The sequence below is a fragment of the Stegodyphus dumicola genome, chromosome 3 (genome assembly GCF_044657685.1).
Source record: "Stegodyphus dumicola isolate Sdum_Otavi_A_Nest chromosome 3, ASM4465768v1".
NCBI lineage: Eukaryota > Metazoa > Arthropoda > Arachnida > Araneae > Eresidae > Stegodyphus > Stegodyphus dumicola.
In genome coordinates, this window is record NC_140770.1 from 55,655,912 (window position 1) to 55,682,789 (window position 26,878).

The following is a 26,878-nucleotide window of genomic DNA, read 5'->3' on the forward strand; positions in this document are numbered from 1 at the left end:
TCAAACGCTTATTTCCTCGAAAAAATTCCAGAAAGAATTAAGCATGATTTAATTGGCAATAATAAATGAATGCGTTATATTTGTCGTTGCGAAGCTAAGTTTCTCTAGATTGGCAACAAATCCACTAGTCTCCTGTTTCAAATGTAAACATCAATGGCCGCCATTAAAAACAGGCTTAGCGGCAATTAAACAACTTTAAAATTGCTGGTAATTCTAAAAATATTGCACACAAATTTACTAAAGGCATAAAATCCTTAACCGGAAGATAAAAACAACATAATTCAATTATTTTTAAAGCAAAAAATGTACAATTTACAAACATATAAGAGTAAAGAAACGGAGATCACTGAGCCGGGTAATAGAGTGGATATATATATAAATATATTTATATACGTTTGGTGCTGCCGATTGCAACCAAAATACGAGGTGCACATCTACATGTTATAGCAGTCCTATATACAAAATTTCAACGTTCTGAGGCTACTCGTTTTTGAGTTATGCGAGATACGTACGTACGTACGCACGTACGTACATACGTTCGTACAGACGCCTCGAAAAATTCTCTTCAGAATTAATTTTAAAGCAGTTTTATAATTTTTTTGAAGGAAAAGAGTATTTTATTCTGTCCTTACGTACAGATATCACGTAAAAACATCGTTAAATTGCATTCGATAGCAGTGAAAATGGATATTTTCGTTGAAATACGCTGCCTGAAACTTTTCGCGATTACAATACTTCCTTTTTACTTCGTACAAGGAAGTAAAAAACACGTGAACGTAATTTTATAATTAACTGTACCTCTGTTTATTACATCAGCTAAAATTATAGCTCAGTATGTAAATGTTGAAGCAAATCATAAAGTAATCATAAATGGCTGGCGGACACTGCTGAACGCTGGAATAATTATAAATGTGTTAGTAGGAAACGATTGTGAAATTGCCTGGACTATCATACATGCATACAGGTATAGAGTCGCTGACTAGCGTGCCGAAGGGCCCGGGTTCGAATCTCGGAGAAGGCATGGATGTTTGTAAAGTGTCGGTGCGGCATGGCGGCAGTCTAAATATGCGGCGAGGCAAAAGTCCTTTCTGTGGTTTGGTGAAAGGAGAGAGACTGTCGGACCCGTCCCTCCGGGGTGCTCTCCATCAAAACTGAGCCAAATTGCACTGTCACCTGTTAGGTGCTCACAGCTATTGCCAACGGCAGGCGTAATCCAGCGATTTTTTGCCACGAGGAATTTCACGGCCTTGGGCTGACTACGTCAGAAAAATAAGCATAAGCAACAACATGCACATATTTATATTTAAATACCCCTGTTTAGTTAATTATGTTTATTTTATTTAATTATGACGAATATTTGCAGTATAGTTACTAACGATAATATGAAAAATATACAAACAAATTTTCGTGATATTACATTTTGCAAGCCCCATCAGTATCCGGTCTGGACACACCTAAAAATTTTCTTCTGTATGCATAGAAAAATTGAATGAAAAAGATTTATAGGTTACTATAGGTTACTCTGAACCTTCTTTATTTTATAGTAGATGGCATCTCAACACAAACAAGTCCATATATTTTAGTTTTTTAAGACCCTCATTTTTCAAAGAAATCTTCCAGATTTTTTTTTTAGGGTATAAAAAGAATTGTTTGAAAAGAAATTTCTATGTTATTTTTTTGGCTGTATGCTAATCTCCTTATTCTATATTAGTTTTAAATTTTTACCTTGAATTCTTGTCTGAAATCAAACGGCGAACCCTAGGTGTGCCCAGACCGGGCTCACCGATAATCTAGGACAACTGAGAGTCTGTATTCTTTGTTTCTCCGCATCTCATCGGTTAGTTCATTGGCAACAATGCTCGTTTCAGCACTCTTTTTGAAGCTCTATTTAATCAGTGTGCTACTTGGGGCACACCCACAAAATTAGCACGATAAGTGCTATCTTCACAAAATTTTACTTGTGTACTCCTCTAGGCCTAATTAGACTGCCTACCTTTTTTTTTTTTTTTTTTTTTTAATGAAAATTCCAACTTTAAAAGGTAGCGTGCCGGACTGACCGATGAATACTGTTAGTTCGCTGTGGTTTGGCTTCGGGCTGGCTGTATGGTTGGTTTCCCGATTTTTTCCTAGTGTAACGTGAATACGAGCCTAGTTTTTCTTATAAAGTCCTGTTATCCACATAGTGGCTTTCCCATATACAAATAAACTAACCTTATTTACAGATATTATGCCTCTTGTTTTGCAGGTCTTCCTGTTTTGACAGAATATACTATCGTTTTCTTAGTGAAAGCAAAAATACCTGCTTTTAAATATTAATAAAACGTAAAACCTAAATCTTAAGAAATTGTGTTTTGCATTTAAGAAAGAAAATTGTCTCCCGCTATATCAGCTAATTGATTATAACTAAAATAATTGCTTTGCAAAACTTTTTTTCTTTTTGGTATTTCTCAAGGAACCTAAAAATTATTTAATGAACGCAGTTGAGAAGTTTATGTTCTTTTTAATTGAAGTATTTATTTTACATTATTTCATTATCTAAAAAACTGGCATTCTTATCACTGAAAACATTTTCTCATTTGAAATATTCTTCTTAGAATAAATACACCCTGAAAAACATCCTATACACGGCTCTGTGATATTTGATGCTTTCGTTTTGATACATTTCCAAACAGCACTTAAAAGGTGAATGAATTTGATGATTTTGTTCATAACATTCCATTGCAGCGTATTTAATTTTCTTTATGCCAGTTATAAGTTTTGATGCATTCACAAAAAGTGTCTGAAATTCAATACATTAAAAGCCATTAGTTAAACAAAAAACAATTTCTAACATTATCATGTCTCTGATTTCATACATAGAATCGCGTGTCGCAGACGATGGCCTTCTCAACACCGCGACGTCAGACGTAAATAATATTCTGAAATATTTGATCCCAATGACCGTGTTGCTGCTAATAAATTCCAGATATTGATATCTGTGGATGGAAATATCACTGAGTTTTTGTCCTTTGAATAGGCGCTATCTTTTATCTGCAGTCCTTGCTCTCAATCCTCTGGGACAGCAAATCATCTTCAAGGCAAGTGAAGGGTTATAAAAAGAAGGCACCGGAAGGCTAATTAAAATGCTATTTAGTTACATGGTTCAGCGGCGGTCGGTGTCTGAAGGCCCCTGAGATTTTTTTTTTTGTGTGTGTCTGTATTTTTCGATTTGGTCTCGTCCTTTTTGTTTTATCAGTATGCAGTTTTTTATATTGCTGGTATGTTTAATTTGTTGTCTATGTGACATGCTGATAAAATCTCAAAAAAATCTTGAATAAATAAATAAAAAGGAATATGTTCTGAATTTTATAATAATTCTTTAATATTAACGCAGGGAAAAAAGATACTTGTATACATTTTTAAATTATCTCCTAAGAAAAGATATAGTCCAATTATTAATCGGCATTGGTCTCGAATGGGATATTAGTCTCCAAAATTGCATTATGTGTTAAATTACTATAAACGGTGTATCACTTTTCAGATTGTTGCCACCAAATATAATCGCCCTGTATTATATTTAAAGAATTTAAATAATAAAGAATCTGCATAAATGTATGTATGTTTCTCGCATTGTGAAAAACATCGGTACCTAGAAGCCATACAGATTTGAATAACGTAGTCCTCCACCCGAATATGGGCATCTGGAAACCGAATTTTTAATTGCAAATTTGGTTTAATTATCTATTTCATATTTTGTAAAACTTTCAAGAATTTTTGATTAACAAACTCGAGATTTGAAAACGAGCAATGGCAGCACTGTACGGATTTTTTTTTTTTTTTTTTTTTTTTTAAATTTATCTCCAACTGTCTATCGGAAATTCTAAAGATGCGCTGTTTTTAAATATTTCGTGAGTTTGCTGTTGAATCGAATTTTATGTGGCGTAAAAGCCAAGAACATGATATTTAATAAAGAAAGCAAGCACACAAAACGTTAATAATAAAAAGAGAAAAAAAGATTTGTAAAGCCATCTTAGTAAGAAAGCTAAACATCGATATAATGAATTGAGAAAAGACTGAAGTAAAAACAGAAAAATATATGCCGACACTTACTGCTGCATCGAGAATTCTAAACTTATACTGCTATGCTGCTTTTAAAGTTTTAGTAATTTTGCTGTTGAATTGCACATGGTTGTAGTTGTTGTCTTGTCCAAGGCGTCAGTGCAGAGGATTTAAATAGGGCCAAAAGTATCCAGAACAGCTGCAGCAACATCAATAATTTTCGAAGAATAGAGGAGTTGGTGCGAGGGAGCTATATCAACACTGAAGAACTTGGGCCAAAATACATACGTAGCAGGACAATTGAAGAGACGATTTGGAAAAGGTTCGATATCAATACAGGGAAGCACTTCCGCAGAGAACCCGGTAAATATAAACATCGCCAACTTTGGCGATAATAGTTCTAACTTGGTAACCCTTCGGATTTATCCCATTCGCTTGTTCGAAGTTTGCAATCATTCCTCTTGCGTTTATTTTGTTGAATTAAGACTGTCGTTGTTCGCATTTGCAGATTTATATTATTCTTCTCTTATTTATTATTATTATTATTTTTTTTTTTTTTGTTGAATTTTTTTAACAACGAATAGATAGAAATATTTTCGTAGATAGATGCCGGTTCTCGGTTCGGGATGAAAGGAGGGGTGAATGCTAATTTGTAACACGGCTGTTCACGTTGTGTTCTTAATTATTAACAGCTCTAAGAACCATGAGGTTTCCAAAGTCTAAAATAATTTGTTTTCGTAGGCCGCAAAAATGTGCATGTGCATTTTAAATAATTAAGTAATGCTTTTATTTTTATTATTGGTTATTGTCATCTAAAATTATGAGAATAAAGCAATTTTTATGGCGTAAAATTTTAACAAGATAATATATTGTTAATGCTTTTCTAACAATAACCTTTCAGAGGATGGCAAGTGTGGCATAAATAGATGATTAAATTGAAATAAAAGAATATTGATTATCTAAGATGACAAAATAGTTTGATGCATCACCATGGTCATCAAAATTAGCAAACAACTGCTGGTGTAAGGAATATATTGTTTTCTGTGTTAACTGGAATTTAAGACACATTTTTTTTCGTATATCACGTTTAAGCGGTTAATTTCAGTATATTAATACTAATTTATAATTTTTAAATGAATTTTTATTTCCGTTATAAATGCTTATATGTTGTCTTAATATATTCTTTTCTGTGCTAACTTGAATTTAATACAAATTTATTTTCGTATATCACGTTTAACTAGTTACTTTTACATCTACATGCTTATTCTCTGTGAATTTTTACTACCATATGCTTAATATCTTGTTTTGTCTGCTAACTTGAATTTACATGCACTAAAAATCACGTTTACAAAATATCACGTTTGCGGCTCGGCTCATAGTCGATGTGTCGCGAGCTTGGCGAGTAAAAATGCAACGGCGCCAACGGGTTCTCTCCCGAAGCGCCAACGGGTTCTCTGCGGATGAAAACCCCAATACAGTGAGAACAGCTTTTATAATTTCGTTGACCATCAGAGGATATCTTCATTCCTTTCAGGTGTTTCTTCTTCAGTCTGGCTATGGTAGTGGAAACGACAGGGTTACAATTTAGTGCAGGAATGGAATTCTTCTTGATTGCTGCTTAATAAATATCTTACAGGTTCAAAAAACTGAAACGACACTTTTTGACACCAATATTTTATTCTTCGCATCTACTATATATTTACAACGCAAGTGTAAGAAACAACGCAAGTGTATATTTACAAATTTACAACGCAAGTGTAAGAAAATTGAAGTGCAGCTGAAATGTATCTGCGCATGCGCGCGGTTATGTCTCCTTTTCGTCTGCGGAGTCTCTACGAGGGGGGCAAGAACGCTGTCTTCGTAAAAGGGGATGCCATCTGTTTTCCGCATTGATTGAAGATGGTATAATTGCACACGGTATAAGTGCGAAAAAAGCTCAATAAGCTAAAAAAAAAAAAAGCGTTAGTAGGAGTGAATATAACAGCAGACTGGTAGACTGCGAGGTCAGCGAGAGCGTAAAAAAAACTCAACAAACCCTTTTGGGCAACCGCTAAATCCGAAACCTTTTCGTTTTTCTTTTTCTTTATTCATAAAAATGGCTTAATAGTCTATTTTTGCGTTTCAAATACTTCCAAAAGTAATTTATGAGCTTAAAGTGTGATACTTCATTTATATTTAGTTACCGCAGATTCTAGTATAAAAAATATGTGACATTTCATCATAGACAATTATTCTCTCTTATTTGGATGCAAAAGAATTCTTAATATAATTACATTCAAATTTTAGGCAAAAGTTCAATTTAATTAAGAACTGCACAGTTGGAAATCCCTTTTCTTCTGTATTATTAAAAACTGCATATTCTTCTCATGGCACTGCGAACTAAGGAGCTCCTTGCTGAGATATTATCAGCGTAATTTCATGAATTTCATTTAAGGCTAACCATAATATTTAACTATAATATTGCATTACACGTGGGTCATTTCTTAATTGAAAGTCAAGAATGTCATCAGATTTATTTCATTTATTACTAAATATATTTTAAACAAAGAACTTCTCTTAACTTTTTGTCTAATGATAAATTTATAAAAATAATCATGCTTACGTTACTTAATTAAATTGTTCACTGTCCGTTGACTGCATTTCTCTGGACTGAACTTGTTGGATATATGCAGCATTCCTTGATTTTTCCATGTGTAGTGTAAAACGCAGCCAAATTTTCTTAGAAATTTCTCTACGAAGACATTTTTTTCCTTAAGTAAATAAAGTTTGTAGAGGCATTAGATTATTTTTGAGACACGAAAAATGAGCAATGCCCTCGACGGGATTCGAACCTGGACCTCTCGAATACGCGCCTAGCATGCTACCGTTACACCAGGAAGGCATGTTGGAAGGAGAGAGAAAACACCTTATAAGTTGACGAAGAAATTAATGAAACAAACAAAGAAATCTGCCTGCGCAGGGTTTAATATTAAAAAAACGATATATATATTTTACATAGAATACACCTCCTCCAAACTGCTCAAGTTTTGGGCACCTCTTTTTTTTTTTTTTTTTTTTTTTAAGAAAGTTGGGCATATAGTTGGTAGTTCAAATCTGTATAAATTTTAGTATCTGCTAAATTAAATGCTGCATGATTAATAATTTCTCAATTATTACGATTCATTTCTATTTATTACGAAGTCGAGCTCCGATACTTCTTGTTCTTAGAGTTTAAAGACTTTATTGAAATGAGTAGTTATCACTCAAATTTTTAATCATAAATTGATTTTAATATTTTAAAAGAACGTCCAGATATAAGAATATATACTTTTAATCCCTTATTTATTGATCAGCTCTTAATTATATTGATTTCGCTGATACTATTTCATGTGTTATTTTCCCTTTTAAATTGCATTATTACTTTAGCAACCTTAAACTAATATTATTAAGTTACAATCATTGTTTTAATCATTATTTTTCATAACATTTTTTTTTTACCCAAACGGGCTGTTAGACCCAAAGGGCTATTAGTCTCAAAATAGCATTTTGCGTCGTTTCATTTTCTGCATTGATTCACTTTACAATCCACCAAATATTATAGTCGTGTATTATATTTAAAGAAACTAAATAGTGAAGAATCTGCATGAATGCATAAATGTTTCTCGCATTGTGATAAAACAACGGTACCTAGAGCCATCAAATTTTGAATACCGTTGTCCTCCAACCAAAAATGGGCTCTTGAAAGCATGAATTTTGAATTTGTTTTATTACCTATTTCATAATTCGTATAACTTTAAAGAATTTTTGATTGACAAAATCAACGATTTCAAAGCGAGCAATGGCAACACTGAACGAAGGGGAAGGGGGAAAAAAAAAAAAAAAAAACTTTTTATCTCCAGCGCGCGAGACTGTGTATCGGAAATTCTAAAGATATGCTGTTTTTTTAAATATTTTGTAATATTGCTCTTCAATCGAACTTTATATCATTTAAGTGCGAAGAACGTGATATTTAATAAATAAAGGTAACACACAAAACGATAAAAAAAAAACGCCCTTTTGGGCGTAATATAAAATTTTAAAGCTTTCAGTTTTTTTTTTTTTTTTTTTTTTTTTTTTTTTCCCAGTTCAAAGGAACTTTGTCCCTGAAGGACTTACGTTGTGCGATTTTGCGTTGAATCACTGTAAATGTCCGTTTCACTTTTCAAACTGTTGCCACCCAGTGTTAGAGTCCTGCATTATATTTGAAGAAATTAAATAATGAAAAATCTGCATGTAGTACATAGAGCCATCGAATTTTGAATGACGTAATCCTCCTACGAATATGGGCATATTCAAATTCGTCAAATTCGTAGGAGGATTCGAATTTTACTTTTTTATCATCAATTTCATATTTTGTAAAACTTTAAAGAATTTTTGATTAACAAACTCAAGGATTTCAAAGCGAGTAATGGTAACACTCTACGGGGGGGGGGGAGAAACCTTTATAACTCCAGCGTGCGGAACTGTGTACCGGAAATTTTAAAGATATGCTCATTTTAATATTATTTTGCGACATTGCTATTGAACTGAATTTTATGGTTTAAGTGCAAAGAACATGATATTTAATAAATAAAGGTTATTAAAACACACAAAACATTAAAAAAAACGCCCCTTTAGACATAATTTAAAATCTGAAACCTTTCAGATTTTTTTTTTTTTTTTTTTTTTTTGATTCCATTCTTTTATGCAATTTGGAGCGTGCATGAATTTAAGGATCCTCAGTCATTTTTGTTAAAAGAAAAAAAAAAATATTGAGTAGAAGAAAAGGGAAGAATAGAAAGGAATACGAAAATTGAACCGAAATTATGTCAATATTATTCCAAGGATTATTTCAAGTTCTTCCAATATTTTCCGGGAACTGTTTCCTGTGCTCTTCGAAAGGTTTATATAGATTATTTCGAGTAAGTGTTAGAATTACTTTTATCAGAAGAAAATGGATTCTTGCTTGCTTGCTGGTAAGAATGGCAGTAAAGAAACAGCCTCTCTTTTACATAACATTTTTTACTATAAATTAAGTTATCTTCCTAGTAGAGAAAGAGACAGAATTGTGATAAGAAACCTTTGCATAACGACGATTCCTTTATCTTCTTGCAATATCAGTATGATCACTGAGAATTTAAATTAATTTAAATATATTTCATATTATCAGTATCTGTATTAATATCGAATGAAAATTTTCGGAGACTATGTGAGTTCATCGTGCTACAGAAAAATAGTGGCACATATAACCATCAAATTTTGAAGACATGTAGTCTTTTATCCGAATATAAAGACTTCGAAGCCCGAATTTTGGCCTGGGTAAAAACTGTTTAAGACAGGAGAGAGAATCTGCTTTCAGTTCAGCGTGAGTTCGTAGTACTGACTTACCTCCGGGTTAACTTCGCTCTTTAGATGCACTTTGCACTGCGTTGTGTTTAACGTTCTTAGTAGTTTGAAGTATAACTACTGCGCACTCTGTAATACTGTGAAGAGCTGTAGGACTTTGTTTGCGGAAGTTTCCAGAATTGTGAAGTGTTACTTTTGGTAAAATAAATTTTATCAAGCCATCATCAATTCTGTGTGCATTCAATTTATTACGAACCTGTACGCACGCAGCAATATGTATCGCAACAAACCTTTACCGAACGCGAGGTTTACGTCAGTAATACAGTGAACGCTCAGCAAAATGGAATTCTACAGAGTTAATTTGCTATGAAAAATGTATTAAGTCAGATTAAGCTTAAATGCTTAAATGCTAATTGCTTATGCTTATATTAGCCCAGTTGGGCTTTAATAAGCTATATTGATCTAATCCCGTAAGGAAAATCAGAATGTCAACTATCAGCTAGTTCCCAGCCGGGAAATCGGAGCGGGTAAGGAAAAGAGGCCCATCGGCCATAGTGACAAAGTCCAATCATCAAAGTAACTTAACTCTCACCCCTGAGACAAGAGTAATAATCACGTGTATGCAGCTATGAAGATGCAAAAGAAATGAAAATACATGAAATGTGCATAGGATACAGTGTTGAACATGTAATAAATAAATGAAAGTGAAGTAATGTACGCATAAAAATGTGTTATTTACATATTTGAAAACGAGTGGGCTAAGTGACAAAATTGTGATCCCTCATTCTGTGAGCCGTGAAAGCCCTGATATTGTAGTCCTCAGGAATGCAGACATAGTTCAGTACAGCGTTAAAGTTTCCTTTACTGCAATTCAAGCCTTTGTCAAAGAACTTGCTGTTAAGTTTTTGCAGATATTTGTCAATATATTCAACTTGTAAATCATCGTGCAGTAGTTTGTTACGGATGTAAAAATGCGCACCTGTCATGGTGCGTAAGATTGTGTTTTGAGTCACCTGCAATTTGTTGATATCTGAGCTCGTAACAGTCGCCCAGACAGGGGACGCATAACACATAATTGGTCTTAAAATGGAAATATAAATCTGTCTTTTCCTTCTCAGATCTAACTGCGAGCTGCGCCCTAGCAGTACTTGTAATTGTTGAGCAATTCCTCTGGTCTTGTTTGCAATGTAATTGACATGCGTACTCCACGTGAGTCTTCGATTCAAGTAAACACCTAAATACTTGGCCTTGTTTACCATCGGGACACGTTGGCCGAATAGGTAAAGTGGCTGAACTGAGACCAGTATTTTCTTCCTTCTAACAAGAAGTAGCTGCGATTTAGTCGCATTGATGGATTCAGATTAAGAAAATAGGTCACCGCTTTTGCACGATTTGTTTGCCTTCATTTTCAGCCAATGGACATTCTTTAAAATAGTTGGTAACTTCTGGCTAAAGCTGATGCCAACAAGTATTCACTGTTCATGAATGAGCGTTGAACCGCGTATGAATGAAATTCTAGCGTTGGTGAAATTAAATGGAAAAAATATGATAACGTGAATCGCTTTCGCAAATCTGCGTTCGTCAAGGGTTCATTGTATAATGATCCGGTATGTCCTATTTAATTGCGCAAATAATCTCCTCGAGATGTTAAAATAAATTTTAAAATGACGGAAGAGAAATGCAAATATAGTTTGAAAAAGGAGAATGTATGAATCTATGCTACCTCATTTTAGACATAGTTTTTAGTAGTGCCAACTGCAGAGAGGAAAATGATACCTGCATGAAGCGCGGTTAACAACACTCAACAATCTATCCTTCGTATTCAAAGCAATATGCAGTGAAAGGGATTCAAAATTTTCACCCCTTTTCCTTCTTTGTAACAAAGCAAAGAATACTAAAATAAATACATTTGAGTTTTTGTTTTTGAATTCTTTCGAAATACATAATTTTCCCTAAATAAGATTACATTTTGCATAGGTAGTAACAACATTTTACATATTCTTTTGAATTTTTTATAATAAATTTAGGTATGTTTCATTTATTTATTTTCTTATAGAAATGGCATTGCTTTTACCTGGCAAGTTTTCTCATGTACGTACTGTTAATGCAAGCTCAGACATCAGAAAAAATTTGAGACTCAAGTATCCCAGAAATCCAGCTAAAGAAGGAAACAAAGAGTAAGTTTACATATGAATTAATTTTTGTAACTAATTTTATACGTAGATAATGATTTTCATGCAGTTTTATGTGATTTGGCGAGATATCGCTAAGCCGGCAACAGTTTTGGCGACAAATCTTTTGTCACCAAATTTGGCGAGAAATCGCTAAAAATTGCGAAACTTGGCGACCATTTTAAGCAAATTTACTTATGAATTTATTATTATCACGAATTTTGTACACAGATATTGAATTTACTGCAGTTATATGTAATATTGTATTTTTCTGTATGAAATAACATGAAAATAATACAGAGTAAATGATCAGAGTATGTTGATCTAATAATGAGCTGATATACCCCCAAATATTTTGTTTGTAAGATCATTCTGTTCTGTATTATGATAGACAAGAATCTCAACAACACAAAGGGAAAATTTTAAATTATTGTACTTCACTCTCAGAGAGGATAAGACCGAATGGAGATTATTCTCACACCCCCAAACCAGACATTAAAATAGATTTCCTTTTATACAGCTTATCAAAATGCACAGATTGCGACAAAACACGTTGTTGAATAATAGCTCGAAAAAATACTTGAAAAATAGCACGAATAATAGTAGGTATTTAGTACTCCGCTTAGACTAAGACTGAGTATCTTAGAACGAAAAAATTTTCGTTACATCAAGTTAAGCACCAGAAATAATATTTAGATCTAACCTTCAGAAACATAGTTTAATAATTATTCTCCTGATGAAAATGCTAACGCATATTTTAATAGCCCATCATTTTTATGCACAACATTTAATTCTTCATTTTGTTTACATTACATGAATCTCAAGTTATAATAAGAAGGCTGTTTTGAGCTACTCATTAGACTTTAGCCCAAAGATACTTAATAACAGCAGACATTCTACGCTGCTATACTTTTAATAGCTATCATTAACTGTCTCATGCATGTTAGATGTAGGATAAGTCACATATAGAATTTCGTATAGCCGCTAATAATTTTGGCTGTCTGTCTAGATACTGAAAAAAAAAGATGATATCATTAGAGATATACATTTCAGATTTAATAACCCGTACTTCAGGCAATAAAATTTTTCTTATCTAGAACTACCTGCACATTAAACCGTTGAATTTGCGAATATACACTGGTGTGCAAAAATTAAGGACGAGACGGTTTTTTTCAAAATAACTTTGTACAAAAGCTTTCCATATCAACACATTTAATACCGTAAGATCCCCAATACGTAAGGACATGAGTAATGTAAGCAACACTTACTAAAAGAGAAATCAGAGGGATAAAAAGAAGCTTTATTGAAAAAGTAGCATGGAGCGCAATGCGACTGAAGGCCGAAACATCCCTGTGATGGGTGTCCAGCAAGAAACATCCGGTCTTTAATAGGGGATATGATCTCCCCTGACTACGCAGGTTTCACAGCGTCTGCCCATGCTGAGAATGAGGGTGTCGATGAGTTGTTGAGGCATTGCTGCCCATTCGTCTTGCAGCGCCAATCGAAGCTCCGGAATCGTTACTGGTGGTAAGATACGAGCTGCCGAGCATCTGCCTAGAAAATCCCATACATGCTCGATGGGATTGAGATCCGGAGATCTTGCCGGCCAATCCATACGTTCAATATCCTCATTCTCTAAGAGCTGTTCGGCAGCTACTGTGCGATGACATGGTGCATTGTCGTCCATGAAAAGGAACTGAGGACCCATAGCGCCTCTAAAAAGACGCACATATGGAAGAAGAATCTCGTTACAATAACGGGTCCCGTTGACTGAACCTGCGTCGAAGATGTGAAGGTCTGTACGACTACCAAGCATGATGCCTCCCCAAACGAGAACACCGCCACCTCCATACCTGTCCCTTTCAATGATGTTCGAGGGATGATTGCGGCTTCCCCGCTCTCTCCAGATGAGTATGCGATGAGAATCGCTACCCAGACTGAATCTGCTCTCATCTGTAAAGAGTACTCGTCCGCATTCATTGTCTCTCCAATTTCGGTGTTCCCGGCACCACAGAGAACGCCTTCTCCGATGGGTAGGCGTTAGAGATACACACCGCACAGGGCGTCGTGCAAACAGACCACCACCGTGCAGTCTTCTGGCCACGTTAAAACGCGATATCGATCGTCCAGTCGCCTGTGTCGTGTGTCTAGCGATTTCTCCCGCTGTCTGCCGCCTGTTTCTTCTGGCCTGTAAGGCAATATACCGGTCATCTGTGGGTGTGGTTCCTCGTGGACGACCACTACTAAACCCCCGGATAGCTGTTCCTGTAGTTTGAAATTGTCTCCAAAGTCGTGAAACGATGCTGTGAGCAATTCCGAACTCTGCAGCCACACTTGTCACACTGCGGACTTCCTCCAACTTCCCAATGATTCGACCTCGGGTAAAAGCATCCAGATGTCGTCTAACTGATTGATTATTCGCCATGTCTCGCTGAGGCAGCAACTCGGTATGATTTTAACTGCTATACGGCGTGCAATCTCTTTGCCAGAAATACTGATCTTACACCGACAACATGCTTTATACTACTCAGACACTCCCCCATTACGTCTACCTGCATATCTGCGCATGTGCTACCGTACATCACCTTACTTAATCTCCTGATTGGTCTTTCTGTCCGCTCTGCCTCTTTCTTCAGCTGATATGCTAATTTTTCGACTTCGCCCTTAATTTTTGCACACCAGTGTAGTTTTCCATAAAGTATCCTCCTAAATAAGAGCTATAAATTTTCAAATATGGGTACAATCACAGACAACAGTCGGATCAGGAGCGAATTTGGTGGCCCTGCAACACCCTCAGATTTGTGGGGCCCCAAGCCTGAGAGAGGCTGTCTGTGAGTGTTAACAATAAGTTGAACTTCTCAATACTTCTGTACTTTAAATCTTACATTCAACTAAATTTGAAGTAAAATGATTAGTGATAATAAATTATGTTAAAGCCGCCCAGGCGGTATAGTCGTTAGGGGAGCCTGACTGCGATACCGGAGAGCTTGAGTTCCAATCTTGGAGAAGTCATTGATGTCTGTCTGTCCTTTCTTAGGAGGTAAACGGTGCCGCCTATTAGGTGCCTCCACAATAAAATGGCCACTACTTCTGGCCTTAGTAGTGGCCAATTCCGTTACAGGCAAGTGTCCGCCACTGGGAAAAAAATAAATAAATTATGTCGCAGTTTGACCATGCCATAAAAAGTATAATTTTAAAACAGAACTTGTAAGTGGCCCTGAAAAGGCCGAGTCGTACGACTTGGAACACTGACTTCTATGCACGTACGCTGCTTAAGTGAAGAGAGCGAACAGCCATTTCGGAAAGTCCAAAGTTAAATCATTTTTAAATATTTTTATTCCGTTCAGGGGTGAAGTATCTACAGTAATAATGGTCATTTTTCTGCAGTGGACAAACCTGAAAGCCGATAATCCATGCGGATCGTAATGAATGAGATATTAATTCCTTAATCCTATGAACGGCGGATTTGAATCCTCGGATTCCACAAATCTCAGATTCGAGGTTTGAAAACTTGAATCTTCGCATATTTATCTGTCGCACATTTTGTTTGCTTATTAACGGGAATACCACACTTTTAATTTTATGAAGAGAATTAAACATTAAAAGTTTAGAATTGAAGTTTTACAACGTGAAACGAACAGTAGCTTCAGGTCTGCCTTTATTCCAAAATAAAGTACAGAGAAATTAAGTCACATTTTTGCTACGCCATGACGGCAGCAAATTTTACTTTTCAAACACATTTTAAAGCCTAAGCTGTAATAAATGTGAATCACAAAGCTTTAAAAAGTGGTAAATAGCGTACTACATACTTGAATGCTAGTTAAATATTTTGGCAAAACATTTAAAGCAAGTGGCACATCTAAGAATTAAGCAAATTCAATACTAATGTTCTGAAAAATTACCTGTTTGATTTTGAAAAAATTGTTGGCATCAGTATGATTTTGTTGAATGAGAGCTTTTTTGTTTCATGGAACATAGTTTTATAGGATGAAACCAACAGAAAAGTCCCAAGCATGTATTAACTTCAAAACATAGTCCAGCAAAGTCTCAGGCCACATCAGTTAGATTGGATCATTTTAATTATGTAAAAACACAAGAGGCTGCTTGTGTAGAAGAACGTCTTCATAGATGACATTTTAAGGAAATTTTGCTTGTATTCATATTGCACATGGAAACAAAACAAAAAAAACAAAAAAAAAGACTGTCAGCCAGCCTTCTTATTGGGATTTGAACTATCAATGTTAAGCCTTGTTACTGTTTAGCCAGTGGTGAACCCCAGACTACGACAGAAAATAGACCACATTTTTATTGTGCTGAAAGAAAAGCTAGATATTCCATTTTTCAAGAAAATTTTAAAGAGTGTAACGCATGTTAAATCACAGAACTTTAAAAAGTTGGGAGTAGTGCATATTTAAAGCATAAAGTGTAATATCTGGAAGTTAATTTAAGAATTTCAACTCATTTATCTAAATAAAATGGCACTTCTAAAGATTAAATAATGATAGTTACTGAACCGAAACTAACGTTTTGAAAAATTATATATCTCTTATTGTGAGAAAGTTTATTACTTTTTGTTTTAAAAAACGTTTCTAGTTAAATTTTTTTCTTACTAAACTTTTCTTTTAAAACTTGTTTAAACTTGACTTGCCGCCTCCCCAACAAAAAGGAAAAATGCTAATTCACTGTTAACTATAAAGAATGCATTCTAAAATAAATCTAAAGTCTATAAATTTGTTTTTAACCCAACAAATATAATGCATAATTTTTAGCCAGCAGTTCAAGGTATAATTTGCAGCTTTTTTAGTTTGTTCTACAGCAGAAAAGTAAATTTCATAATAGAAACTTAAAAGTGTTTACGAATACTTTTCAGAATCCTGAAAATGGAAATGCTGTTTACGGTTTTGCTGTTGGTTTTAAGCGTTTTCACAAATAACAACCAATTATTTAAAAAAATTAATTCCTGTCTAAAATATATTTGTATATTTTAAACACATTTAAAACAAGTTCCAAGTAATTTTCAAAATATGTTAGCAGAAAAAAATAACTACGTGAAAGATCTGCTAAAAATGATAAAGACACAAAACTAAGGATGAGAAAAACCGAACATTATCTGATGCATCTTATACTATTAAAATCTGTGTGCGTCCTGTGTGTTTGTAATATCATCTCCGGAACGGTAGGCAGTTGAGCTATGAGAGAGATACAGCCAGATTTCAAAAATTCGTGGGAAGCCATTTCGACCATTCTCACCTTCTTACGACTTTAATCAGCCGAGATATTAATTAAAAACTCTGAAAACATAAATTTTCACACTTAGTTTTCCGAGTGGCATCAGTCTCGCGCGCTGGAGATAAAAATCTTTTTATTTCGAAAAGCGTTGCCCCTGCTCACTTTCAAATAGTAGAGTTTGTTAAAAAATGTGCAAGTTTTATAAAATATGAAATAAAAATAGCACTGACAAATATTAAACATACTACCCTATACGCTCGTGTAATGTCCGCACTCCAATTTTAGATAAAATTCATGTAAAAAAAAAGTGTCCCACCCAATTTCCGCAGCCCAAAAACTAAATATTTCTTACTTATTAAAATATATTTTAACATCGCCTTTTTCCCTTCAGTCAATAACATTAGTCAATAAACAGCTTTAAAGAAAGAATATGCATTTGTTTTATCTTTGGTTGGGGCCAGGATGGAAAGCAGAGACTTTCCTTGCATTTTGGTGCAGCTGTTATTCAGTCATAATCGGCGCCAGCAATACACTCGGCAAAGGCGATAATAAATGAAGGCAGTTCAAATAGGTTTAAACACTGGCTTCCATGAAATACTGTTTTGTTAATGAAATTACTTTCTCCCTTCCTCCATGGAGCATTCCATATTTCAAGCTTTCTCATTTCATACATAGTATCATCTGGAATTCGTGGTAGTTAGCAAATAGCGTGCTTGAAATGTGAAAATACAGCAGCTATACAGTGGCCTTTAAACTGAAAATCGTGGAATTTGCGCAGGAAAATGGAAAAAGAGCAGCAGCAAGAGTATATAAGGTGGACAAAAAAAGTGTGTGCTCAATTGGAGCAAACAGCGTGATCAACTGGTGGCAACGAACAAAACAAGACGTGCGTTTCGTGTTTCAAAATTAAGTTTCCGAACTTAGGGGGAAAAAAAAGTAGTTGCGTATGTTCTTGATATGCCTGCTCAAATAAGAGCGCTTGCTGCGGCACGAGAAGAAGACATTCCTACATCATAATTCAAGGCGACTGAAGGCTGGTTGCAGCGAATGATGAAACGAAATGGATTTTCGTTTCCCCGGTGTACAACAATATGTCAAAAAGTGCCGAGTGACTATGAAGATAATATGATGTCTTTTCATCGCTTCATTTATCGCGAAGCTCATTTGATACTTTTATTACTTATGCCATTTTCTTTCATTTATTTCTGTTTGAAATGAAATTTACACCCAAAATTACTCACGAGATAAAGCACAATATTTGAACGACCCGTGTATTGTCCGCGCCTGCATTTTATAACATAATTTTGGTAAAAAAACGTGCGAACATTACATGAGCGTATACGGTATTAAAATCATATTCTGTCGCTGAAGCGATTTCATGCGATGTCACTTAATGTCAGCATTTTAAATAAATATCTGCCGCTGGCAAGTTTTTTTGTTTTATGTTAGGATAAATGACACGATATGTTATTGCTGCAGTAATTCTTTTATTAATATTAAAAAAATGTTATATTACATTGCGTATAAATCATGACGTCATACGTATTAACCTGATGTGCCAAAAGTTCTTGTTTCCTGGTTTAGACACAAAAATTATTTATGAATTGTTGCTTAGAAAGAATGAACTGATTTTATTCATATTGAAATGCTTTCATGCATTTCCTTTTTAGGTGTACGGCGCACCAGCAGCCGAGCTGTAAGGTCGCTGAACACTGGTAGTTTGGTCCGAATCCCGCGAATGGGCTGGCTGCATGGGCGTTTTCGTGGTTTTCCCCATGTGTAACGTGTATACGAGCCAGTTTTCCTTAGAAAGTTCTCCACGAAGGCATCCCTCCCCTTAGGCAGATAGCCCTCGTGTGCTTTGCCATAATTAAATACACCACCACTTTTTTAGGTGTACATAAATTTTGTTTTTGTCGCTGTCCTAGCGGGCTGTATTTTATATTCAGAGTTATATCGAAAAACAGAAAGAAGGTACCCTTCAAAATGTTAAGCTGTGGAACTATATATTTCAAAGTTGTCAATATTTTGATTATTTCATACAATGAACACACATACAGTACAAAATCTCTAATCCGGAGATCCATTATCTGGAATGCTCTATAATCCAGACGTCCATTATCTGGACCTCAAAGCCAGAAACTTACGCATGCGTGTTTGATGCGCGCGTCCGCTACACATCCGTGTAAAGCCAGTAAAGCATTTACCCATGCGCGCTTCCAATAGTGAAGAAAGTAACAGAGAACGTTATTGAAAACGATAAAATTTCGCTCGACAAGTTAATCGGTATTCTCGACACTGTTAATTCTTTACTCAAGTAGGATATAGTATATCTGACTAGTAAATGGCAGATAACTATTCTCGAACCAATTACCGCTTCAAATGCTGTTACCCTTTTTCATGTTGCATTTCGAAAAAGATTTTTTTCCAACATAGATCATCATCCTCAAATCCCAACTTTGTGAGAAAATATTTATTCCTGGTAAAATTTCACGGAACTTTCTTCGTTTGTAGGCAAATCCAACAAGTGCTTATTTCAAAATTCAGCTCAAACTCAAAAATATCGCAATTTACATTTAGAACTTCTAATACAAAGGAAACAGCATGCACGAAAATAGCAACATTGCTTATTCAAATATATCGTTATTGATATCAGAGTCGTAGCTAAGCTTTTCAACGCCCCCTTATGTTTGCTTAGAGTAGGAAATATTTAATTCTAAAATATCATAACAACAACTTGGCTGGATGCTGCACCCAAGGACAGATGTCCCCCTTCTAGCTACGCTCCTGATGGATATTGTTACTTGAAGAACCTTACCAAAGATAGTGGCATCTGGACTATCGTTGCATGTGTGTTTGTAAACTACTCTTATAATTAGAAATTGTTTATAATTACAAAACCTCGCCAAAATCCGTGGCGGGTGCATAACAGGAAAGTAGAGAGATTAATAACTAGTCTTACCTTTTCTGTAAATCTAAATCCTAAGTTTTAAATTTTTATGAAAAATTATGGGTACTTTTCTGTTTTGAGAGCCGTAAAAAATTTCAGCGAAAATGTATGCGTAAAAGCACCAAATCTAGCAAATGCGGCCATTTAACAACACACCAAATATAGCGTAGGCACCGATTTCAAATTGCGCAAGTTTAGATAGTTTTATATTTCTTAACACGCCATTGAAATACTAGTTTAATTTTTAAATCCTTTTTTTTTTTTTTCTATCCTATGGATTTAACAATTTGGGAATTGCCCATGGCGAAAAGACTGCAATAGAATTTTTTCAAAGAAAAGGCATCATTCATTATAGAAAATTATGTTTGAACAACCAACGAGATGAAATTAGGCTTTAGCGATAACTAGGTAGCGAAATAGTAATGCAGGAATCCATTCAGTTATGATTAGACCTTTTTTTATATAAATTATAATAATGATCTGAAATAGTTACTTACTCTTATGCTTCCATTCAGTTATGTTTAGCCTTTTTTATATAAATTATAATAATAAAATGTATTATATGAAATTAACCTTTCATATGAATTAAAACAATAATCTTTAGATAGTTATTTAGTATTACACTTCCTTTCTTGCGTTAGGGTTGCCGTAATTATTTTTGGCAGCACTGGCATCAACATTAGTTAGGAGATTTTTTACGGTCCTCAAAACGGAATAGTACCAAATAATGTTACATTATACATCCTTTAATATTAAATGAAAATATATATATAAATCTTAAGAAAAACTTAAAAACTGCAGCTACAGAAAAGACTTATTTAGTTCTTCATTATTGCGGCGCCAAGGTTATAGAGAAATTGCCAACGCAAACCCTCTTCGAATTTTCAGCATTCATAACGATGGTCATTTATAGTTTGTTTGCAATTAAGATGTTGAGCCCGGCGTCTGTCCCTGGAGTGTGGTGTATTTAATTATGGCAAAGCACACGAGGACTAGCTGCCTAAGGGGAGGGATGCCTTCATGGAGGTTTTTCTTAGGGAAACTGGCTTGTATACACGTTACACATGGGGAAAACCACGAAAACGCCAATGCAGCCAGCCCGTTCGCGAGATTCGAACCTCAGACCGAACTACCCAGTGTTCAGCGACTTTACCGCTCGGCCGTTGGAGGGCCCCTGTCCCTGGGAACCGGCACACTAGAATTTTCGTTTGGCGGACCAGTATTAACATTCGCAACCACGAGCTTTGTCACACATAGGTAGGGCTTATATGTCAGTAGCCGACAAAGCTCACCAACAGATAAGCTTTACTCAGTGCATGAAATCGTGGAAATCTGCAACATTGCACCGCTTGAGCGTTCGCACCGGCTGAACGGAAAGGACCGCAAATTCGGCGCTGGGCTCAATGGATTAAATGAGCTTCGAGTAATCTTATTTTTTTATACAAATGTTAAAAATTTACGTAACTCTCTCGTGTCGATAAGACTGAGTATTCCATGTGTTAATGCATTTTCATTTTTCAAAAAAATTGAGGGACACTTGATTTACTAAGAAATGAACATGCTACATCTTTCTTACAATCAAGACGCATTTTACTTCTCATTCAACTATGTGAAAAAAGCGATTAGACTACCACGTGCATCACCAATGATTCATAGAGGCATTGCTTTTCGGAGCCATGTGTATCCAATGCGATTTAACAGGTTTTGCATCGTTTGAAGCCGTGCAAGTCACCGGTTCTTCACAAATACACAGATTTTATATGGTTAAAATTATTTCTACGGCTTCAGACAGTTTCTCTGTATTTTTGGTTTCCAGGTTCTGGAAGCTCTTTGCTATACATTGTTATGCGATTTTTAACATATATTTTGCTGTCTTTTCCTTGTAGAAGAGATGTGTTTACACCGAAAAAAAACAAAGAACTGCACACACATGGCATCGCACATAGCCTCAGCCACGATTCCCGATTCCCCTACAGCAATTGAAACTTCAGCGTTCACTCCAACATAATGGAAAGAAAAGAGGTGTTCTTTTTTCATTATCTAAAAATAAGCTGTTTTAAAAATAACAAATATCAATCAAATACACTCAACAAATGAACGAGAGAGAAATATCCCACAACTCCATTATTTCAACCTAAAAAAATTGAGGTTACCAGTTACTATTTAGCATTGAAATCTCCAAATTTAGCCTGCATTCGATACTTAAGGCAATACAGTCAAAAGTCGTTAATTCGGACACCCATAATCCGGACCTCAAAGCTAAAAACTTTCTGCGCATGCGCCGCGTTGGGACATGCGCACAAGCGTTTTACGCGTGCGCGTAAGATCTTAACTACTGCGCATATGCGTGTGCGCAAGTGCAGAATACGTTTTCGCCTGCACGTTTAATGTATAACGGACGGTGTAAGCTAAAATTATCTAATTATCTATTTCAGTTAAATGTTAATGATTGTGTTGTTCCTTAATCTTCGAATTGGATCCCGCTTATTATTTTTTGCAGACTGTAAGAGCAATTTTATAAAAGTAAACTTGAACTTTCGATTATGTCAAATAGAATTTCCGATGCTGGAACTTCCAAAGGATCTACAAAACGAAAGTATGTTTCGATGTCCAACAAACAAAAAGTGGAATTGCTGCAAAAAATGGATAAAAACATGAAGAATGTGACAGAGAGGTTAGTGAAAACGAAAAAATTTCGACTGACAAGTTAGTCGGTATTCTCGGCACGGCAATTAACGGGACTTGAACAGCGGAACTTTGTAACTGAACAAGAAATTATGTCTGTTTATAAAATTAAAGAGAAAGTATTATCACATAAAACGAAGCAACTTAAACAACTTACATTGAAAGAAATGTTTAATAAAGTAAACAAATAAATATTAAGCTTTTTTTTTTTTTTTTTTTTTTTTTGTAAATTTTAATACCTTTTAGATCATAATTGTTCTTTATTTCATAAATTACGGTTTCATATTTTTAATTTTAGAATTTCTGCATGCCATCTTACGAGATTTAAATAATCTTAATAATCCGGAATCTTTATAATCCGGAATCGCCGAAGTCCCGACGAGTCCGGATTAACGACTTTTGACTGTAATAACATGAAATGTACCTTCAGTCCTCCCCTTTCGTTCCAGTTGGTAAATAAATTTCAATTTCATATTTTCATTTATACTGCAGGAATGCTATGTTGAATAGTATAACAGAGTACCAGTGCAGAAAGCACTACCCCTATCGAACAAATATTCTCTTCAAATGTTTAAAGCTAAACATTTAAGTTATTCTTTACTATGTTTGAGCTGGACGACAGAAGCACACACATACTAATCAGTGATCAAAAAGTTCTTTGAGCCAAAGAATTCTTTCTCTATTTTCAACAGTTATGACTGTACATTTTAAATCATACATTCAGTATTTTCAATCATTTGATAAATCTTTATAATCTTAATAATCTGTGTTAAATGGTAAAAATCATACACAATATGCCAAAAAAATTATAATTAAAATATCTCGTGCAGTAGCATTCTCAGTTTAACATTTCAGTTTAGTTCAAATATAACTTTAATTTCATTCAAATAAAGCTTTTATTCTAAACAATAATCATATAAGCAGAACTACTGTGGCGCTGCCTAAATGGCGGCTATAAAAACAACAAAGCTCTGGTTGGTTCCTTGTGGCTGATACTATATTAAAAGCAACATGCACAACATGGCAGCAACAAAGTGTAGGAGAGAAGTAAAGATGAACTTGGCGATTTTGGTGGTGCCAACTTTGCATTTAAAAAAACAAGGATCGTAATAATACGGAAGTAACGGGAATTTTTTTCCTTTGCCAAATTTTCTAAAATTCTGGAAAATATTTCTAAAAACCTTTTCAATCTTGTAGCCTTTTCATACAACTGATTAACAGAAATTAATTAAAAATTTAAACTATCAAATTGCTATTGTTTTTTGGATTGGAGAATTTGCCGTATTATTTCAGCATGAAAAAAATTAGCATTAAGAATTTAAAGCTACAATAAAACTTTGTTTATCTAAAATAATTTCTGCAGGAAACAATTCGGATTCCACATAACAAATATCTTTAGGATTTTTTGAGTAACTATGTTGTGTAATTATTTGATGAGCTAACATAAATTTTACAATTAACTATTTCAGCACGCAATACATTAGGATGTTTTCTCTTTATAAGTTATAAAAAAAAATTTTCTTCTCTAAACTATGAAGCAATAAAAGCTGTAAGTTATTGGTTTTCAGACTCATTGATTCAATAAATTTTTTATCCACCATTTAAATAAAGCAAAGGGTGTCCTGTTTGTGCAGTCTATTTGCATGAAACCATCAGTTTTCATTACAATCTTTAACAAAAGGAGATATTTTGAAGAAGGCCAATGGGGCTTTTAATCTTCCCGAAATGTAAGGAATGAAAAAAATTAACAATCGAAAAATATCCAGAATCTCAGAATCGAAGCCAATGACATATTAAAAGGGATGAGATAAATCGAGAAAAAGTGACTTTGACAATGGCCTAAAAGATTGCTTCCAGGCTCAAAAAGTAAGTGATATCAATGCAATAATAACTTCTTCCGAAAATTTGCATCAAAATGAATTAAAGAAATCTTCCAGAGTAAACTATTCATAATAATGAAAAGAAAGATGTACTAGTAAAAAATACACCTGCAAAACTAACACTGATTGCATCAGCTTCAAAATATTAACTGCTCTGACTGTTCCTACTGCCCAAGCCAAACAAATTTTGTTTCAGCATCAGATGGCAGAAGATATATTTAAAATATATAACAATACTTGCGTATTAAATGAAACCACCTTGACACATTTTGCAGCATTTTACAGATGAAAAAATAAAAATTACTCATGTGCAAATTGATGGTTTCTGTGACAACTTTTTAAAAAATATATTCCCAAACTGTCAGTATTTATCATAAGTTGACAAACATTATCCACATACGAAAATAAAACATTTTAGCAATTTTAGCAAGATACAAATTTGAATAAATAAGGATTACACAAAACATTCTTCAAGCATTTTTCTGCCATTCTCCCCAAGTACCTAGCGATCTATTTTTGCTTTAGAAAACATCAGACTTTCGCATAGATGGCATCGCACAAACCTCCACTCCCGATTGCTAGACAGACGTGCTTCTGATTACACCACAAGAGCCTGCGGTATAGAGGTAGAAAATACCTTTCAACTAAAGTCATGCACATCTTCAACCTAATGATATCGAGACGAAGACTACCACATTCACAAAGGAATAATCCAACCCTACTTAACAATTCAGCCTAGAAACCTTCATAGCATTCTATTGAAGGGATACTTCAATAGAATGCTATGAAGGTTTCTGCAATCTTTAAATTTACTCAAAACAGGAAGACATTTGGAAATTGCAGTAATTGATTTAAATAAAGAAATGTTTGAATACATTAGATTCAACTAAAGTTGAGAGAATTCTTTTTGTTAAATATTAATATTAAAGTATACTGCCATCCTTATTTTTTGCAAAAATCATTATTCAATACATTATTTTCAGATACTGTGTAACCTTCGAAGTAACAAAAGTCAGGAAAGCTTGTGAAAGCATAACTGCTGATGGTGTATCAACATTACTTGTAAAAGGAGCACATCTAAGAATAAGCTGTGAAGATGCAGCTATGAGAGGACATTTGGGTTTCAGATGCAATGGTCATGGGGTAGATGGCAAACCTACTAGGTGGACATTTGTAGCCAACCCTCGATGTCACGGTCGCTGGAACAGGTTGGAAGTCACAGATCATTGTGAAGGTGGGAAACCTGATTTCATCTTTGTGTAAAAAAACATCGATTAGTACATAAATCATTTTAAGTGAAGCTGTTATATACAACATGTGCCATCACAATTTTTCACTATTTCATATTCAAACATGAGATGTCCAATGATGCAATTTTAAGACTGTCATTTTCATGGACATCTTTTAAGCATATTTCTAACTAAAATTCATACTTTATAATATGCTTTATATATTTAATTAAAATTTTAATTTTTATATGTAGAGCTATATTAATTTGATATAACTATGCTCAGAATTACTTCAAGTGATACATATACATGCAAGTCAGCTCCCAAACAACAGTTCCTTCTCTAAAGCCCCATTCACATGCAATGTTCCTTCGCACAGCTGTTAGCAAGAGGAGAAAAAGGAGACATGAAAGAGTTTCGTCTTTAGGACCCATTCAGAAGACCACTGTCTTCCTTCCCTTCTCTGTGAACAATCATGTCTCCAAATTGGCAGATTTCTAATATTGTTTACAAATTTTTAATGTTGTTTACTGTTGTTAATTTTGTAATCTGTACTTTCGCAACTGGTACCTGAACTTTCGTAATGGTTCCTGAAAAATATATGCTTTTTAATTATTATTATTATTTTATAAGCTGTTATTTGGTTCACCCTTGGTGCTTGTCACTATGATTAAAAGATGGTCATGGATTTTTAAACTGCTTCCCGATAAGATATAGAACTCAAACTTTGTACATACACTGCTTGTGGATGTGGTGTCATGCTTTTGATTTTTAGAGAATTAGATTTTTTTCAAAATTAAAGTTGAAACGATTTTTTGCAAATATTAACAAATAAACTGAGAATCTCAGAATATTATAGTTTACACCATAACACACTTTGGAGGAAAAAAAAATGAATGAAATTTTTAGCGTAATTTTTTTTAAATATATTTTGAGAGAATTTTTGAAAATCGTTCATATTTTTAGACACCCATTAATTTTAAAATTTCATATCTAAAAATATATCGATTACAAACTTACAATTTCACAGCTTATAAAATAAACTTTTCACATTTAAAAAAATGATAAAGGAAATTAATTGGATGATTTTTTTACTTTTTTTTGAAAGATATGCAATGAAACAGAATGGGAAATATTGGTTCTTTGGCATCAATTCGAAACATCGATTTCAAAGCAATAATCTCATTATACCACACTATTTTTATGACATTATTTATGCTATACAAGTTGTTATTGTTGCCAGTTGTTAGTTCAGCATGAGATTGGAAATATTTCTGAGTTAACTTTCTCTTAAGATGCATTTTGCATTCCATTGTGTTTAACATTCTTATTAGATTGAAGCATAACTACTTA

General features: G+C 34.4%; 1 protein-coding gene across 1 annotated transcript in view; it reads left to right on the forward strand.

The window, feature by feature from the left end:
- LOC118187256 (somatomedin-B and thrombospondin type-1 domain-containing protein-like) overlaps window positions 1-25,774 on the forward strand; it is a 93,098-nt gene extending 67,324 nt beyond the window's left edge. Inside the window, exons 3-4 of the mRNA XM_035357439.2 lie at window positions 11,438-11,558; window positions 25,280-25,774. Of these exons, the coding sequence (XP_035213330.2) occupies window positions 11,438-11,558; window positions 25,280-25,559 (401 nt within the window). The 3' untranslated portion in view covers window positions 25,560-25,774. The remainder of the gene's footprint in view (window positions 1-11,437; window positions 11,559-25,279) is intronic.
- Window positions 25,775-26,878: the final 1,104 nt, after the last annotated feature.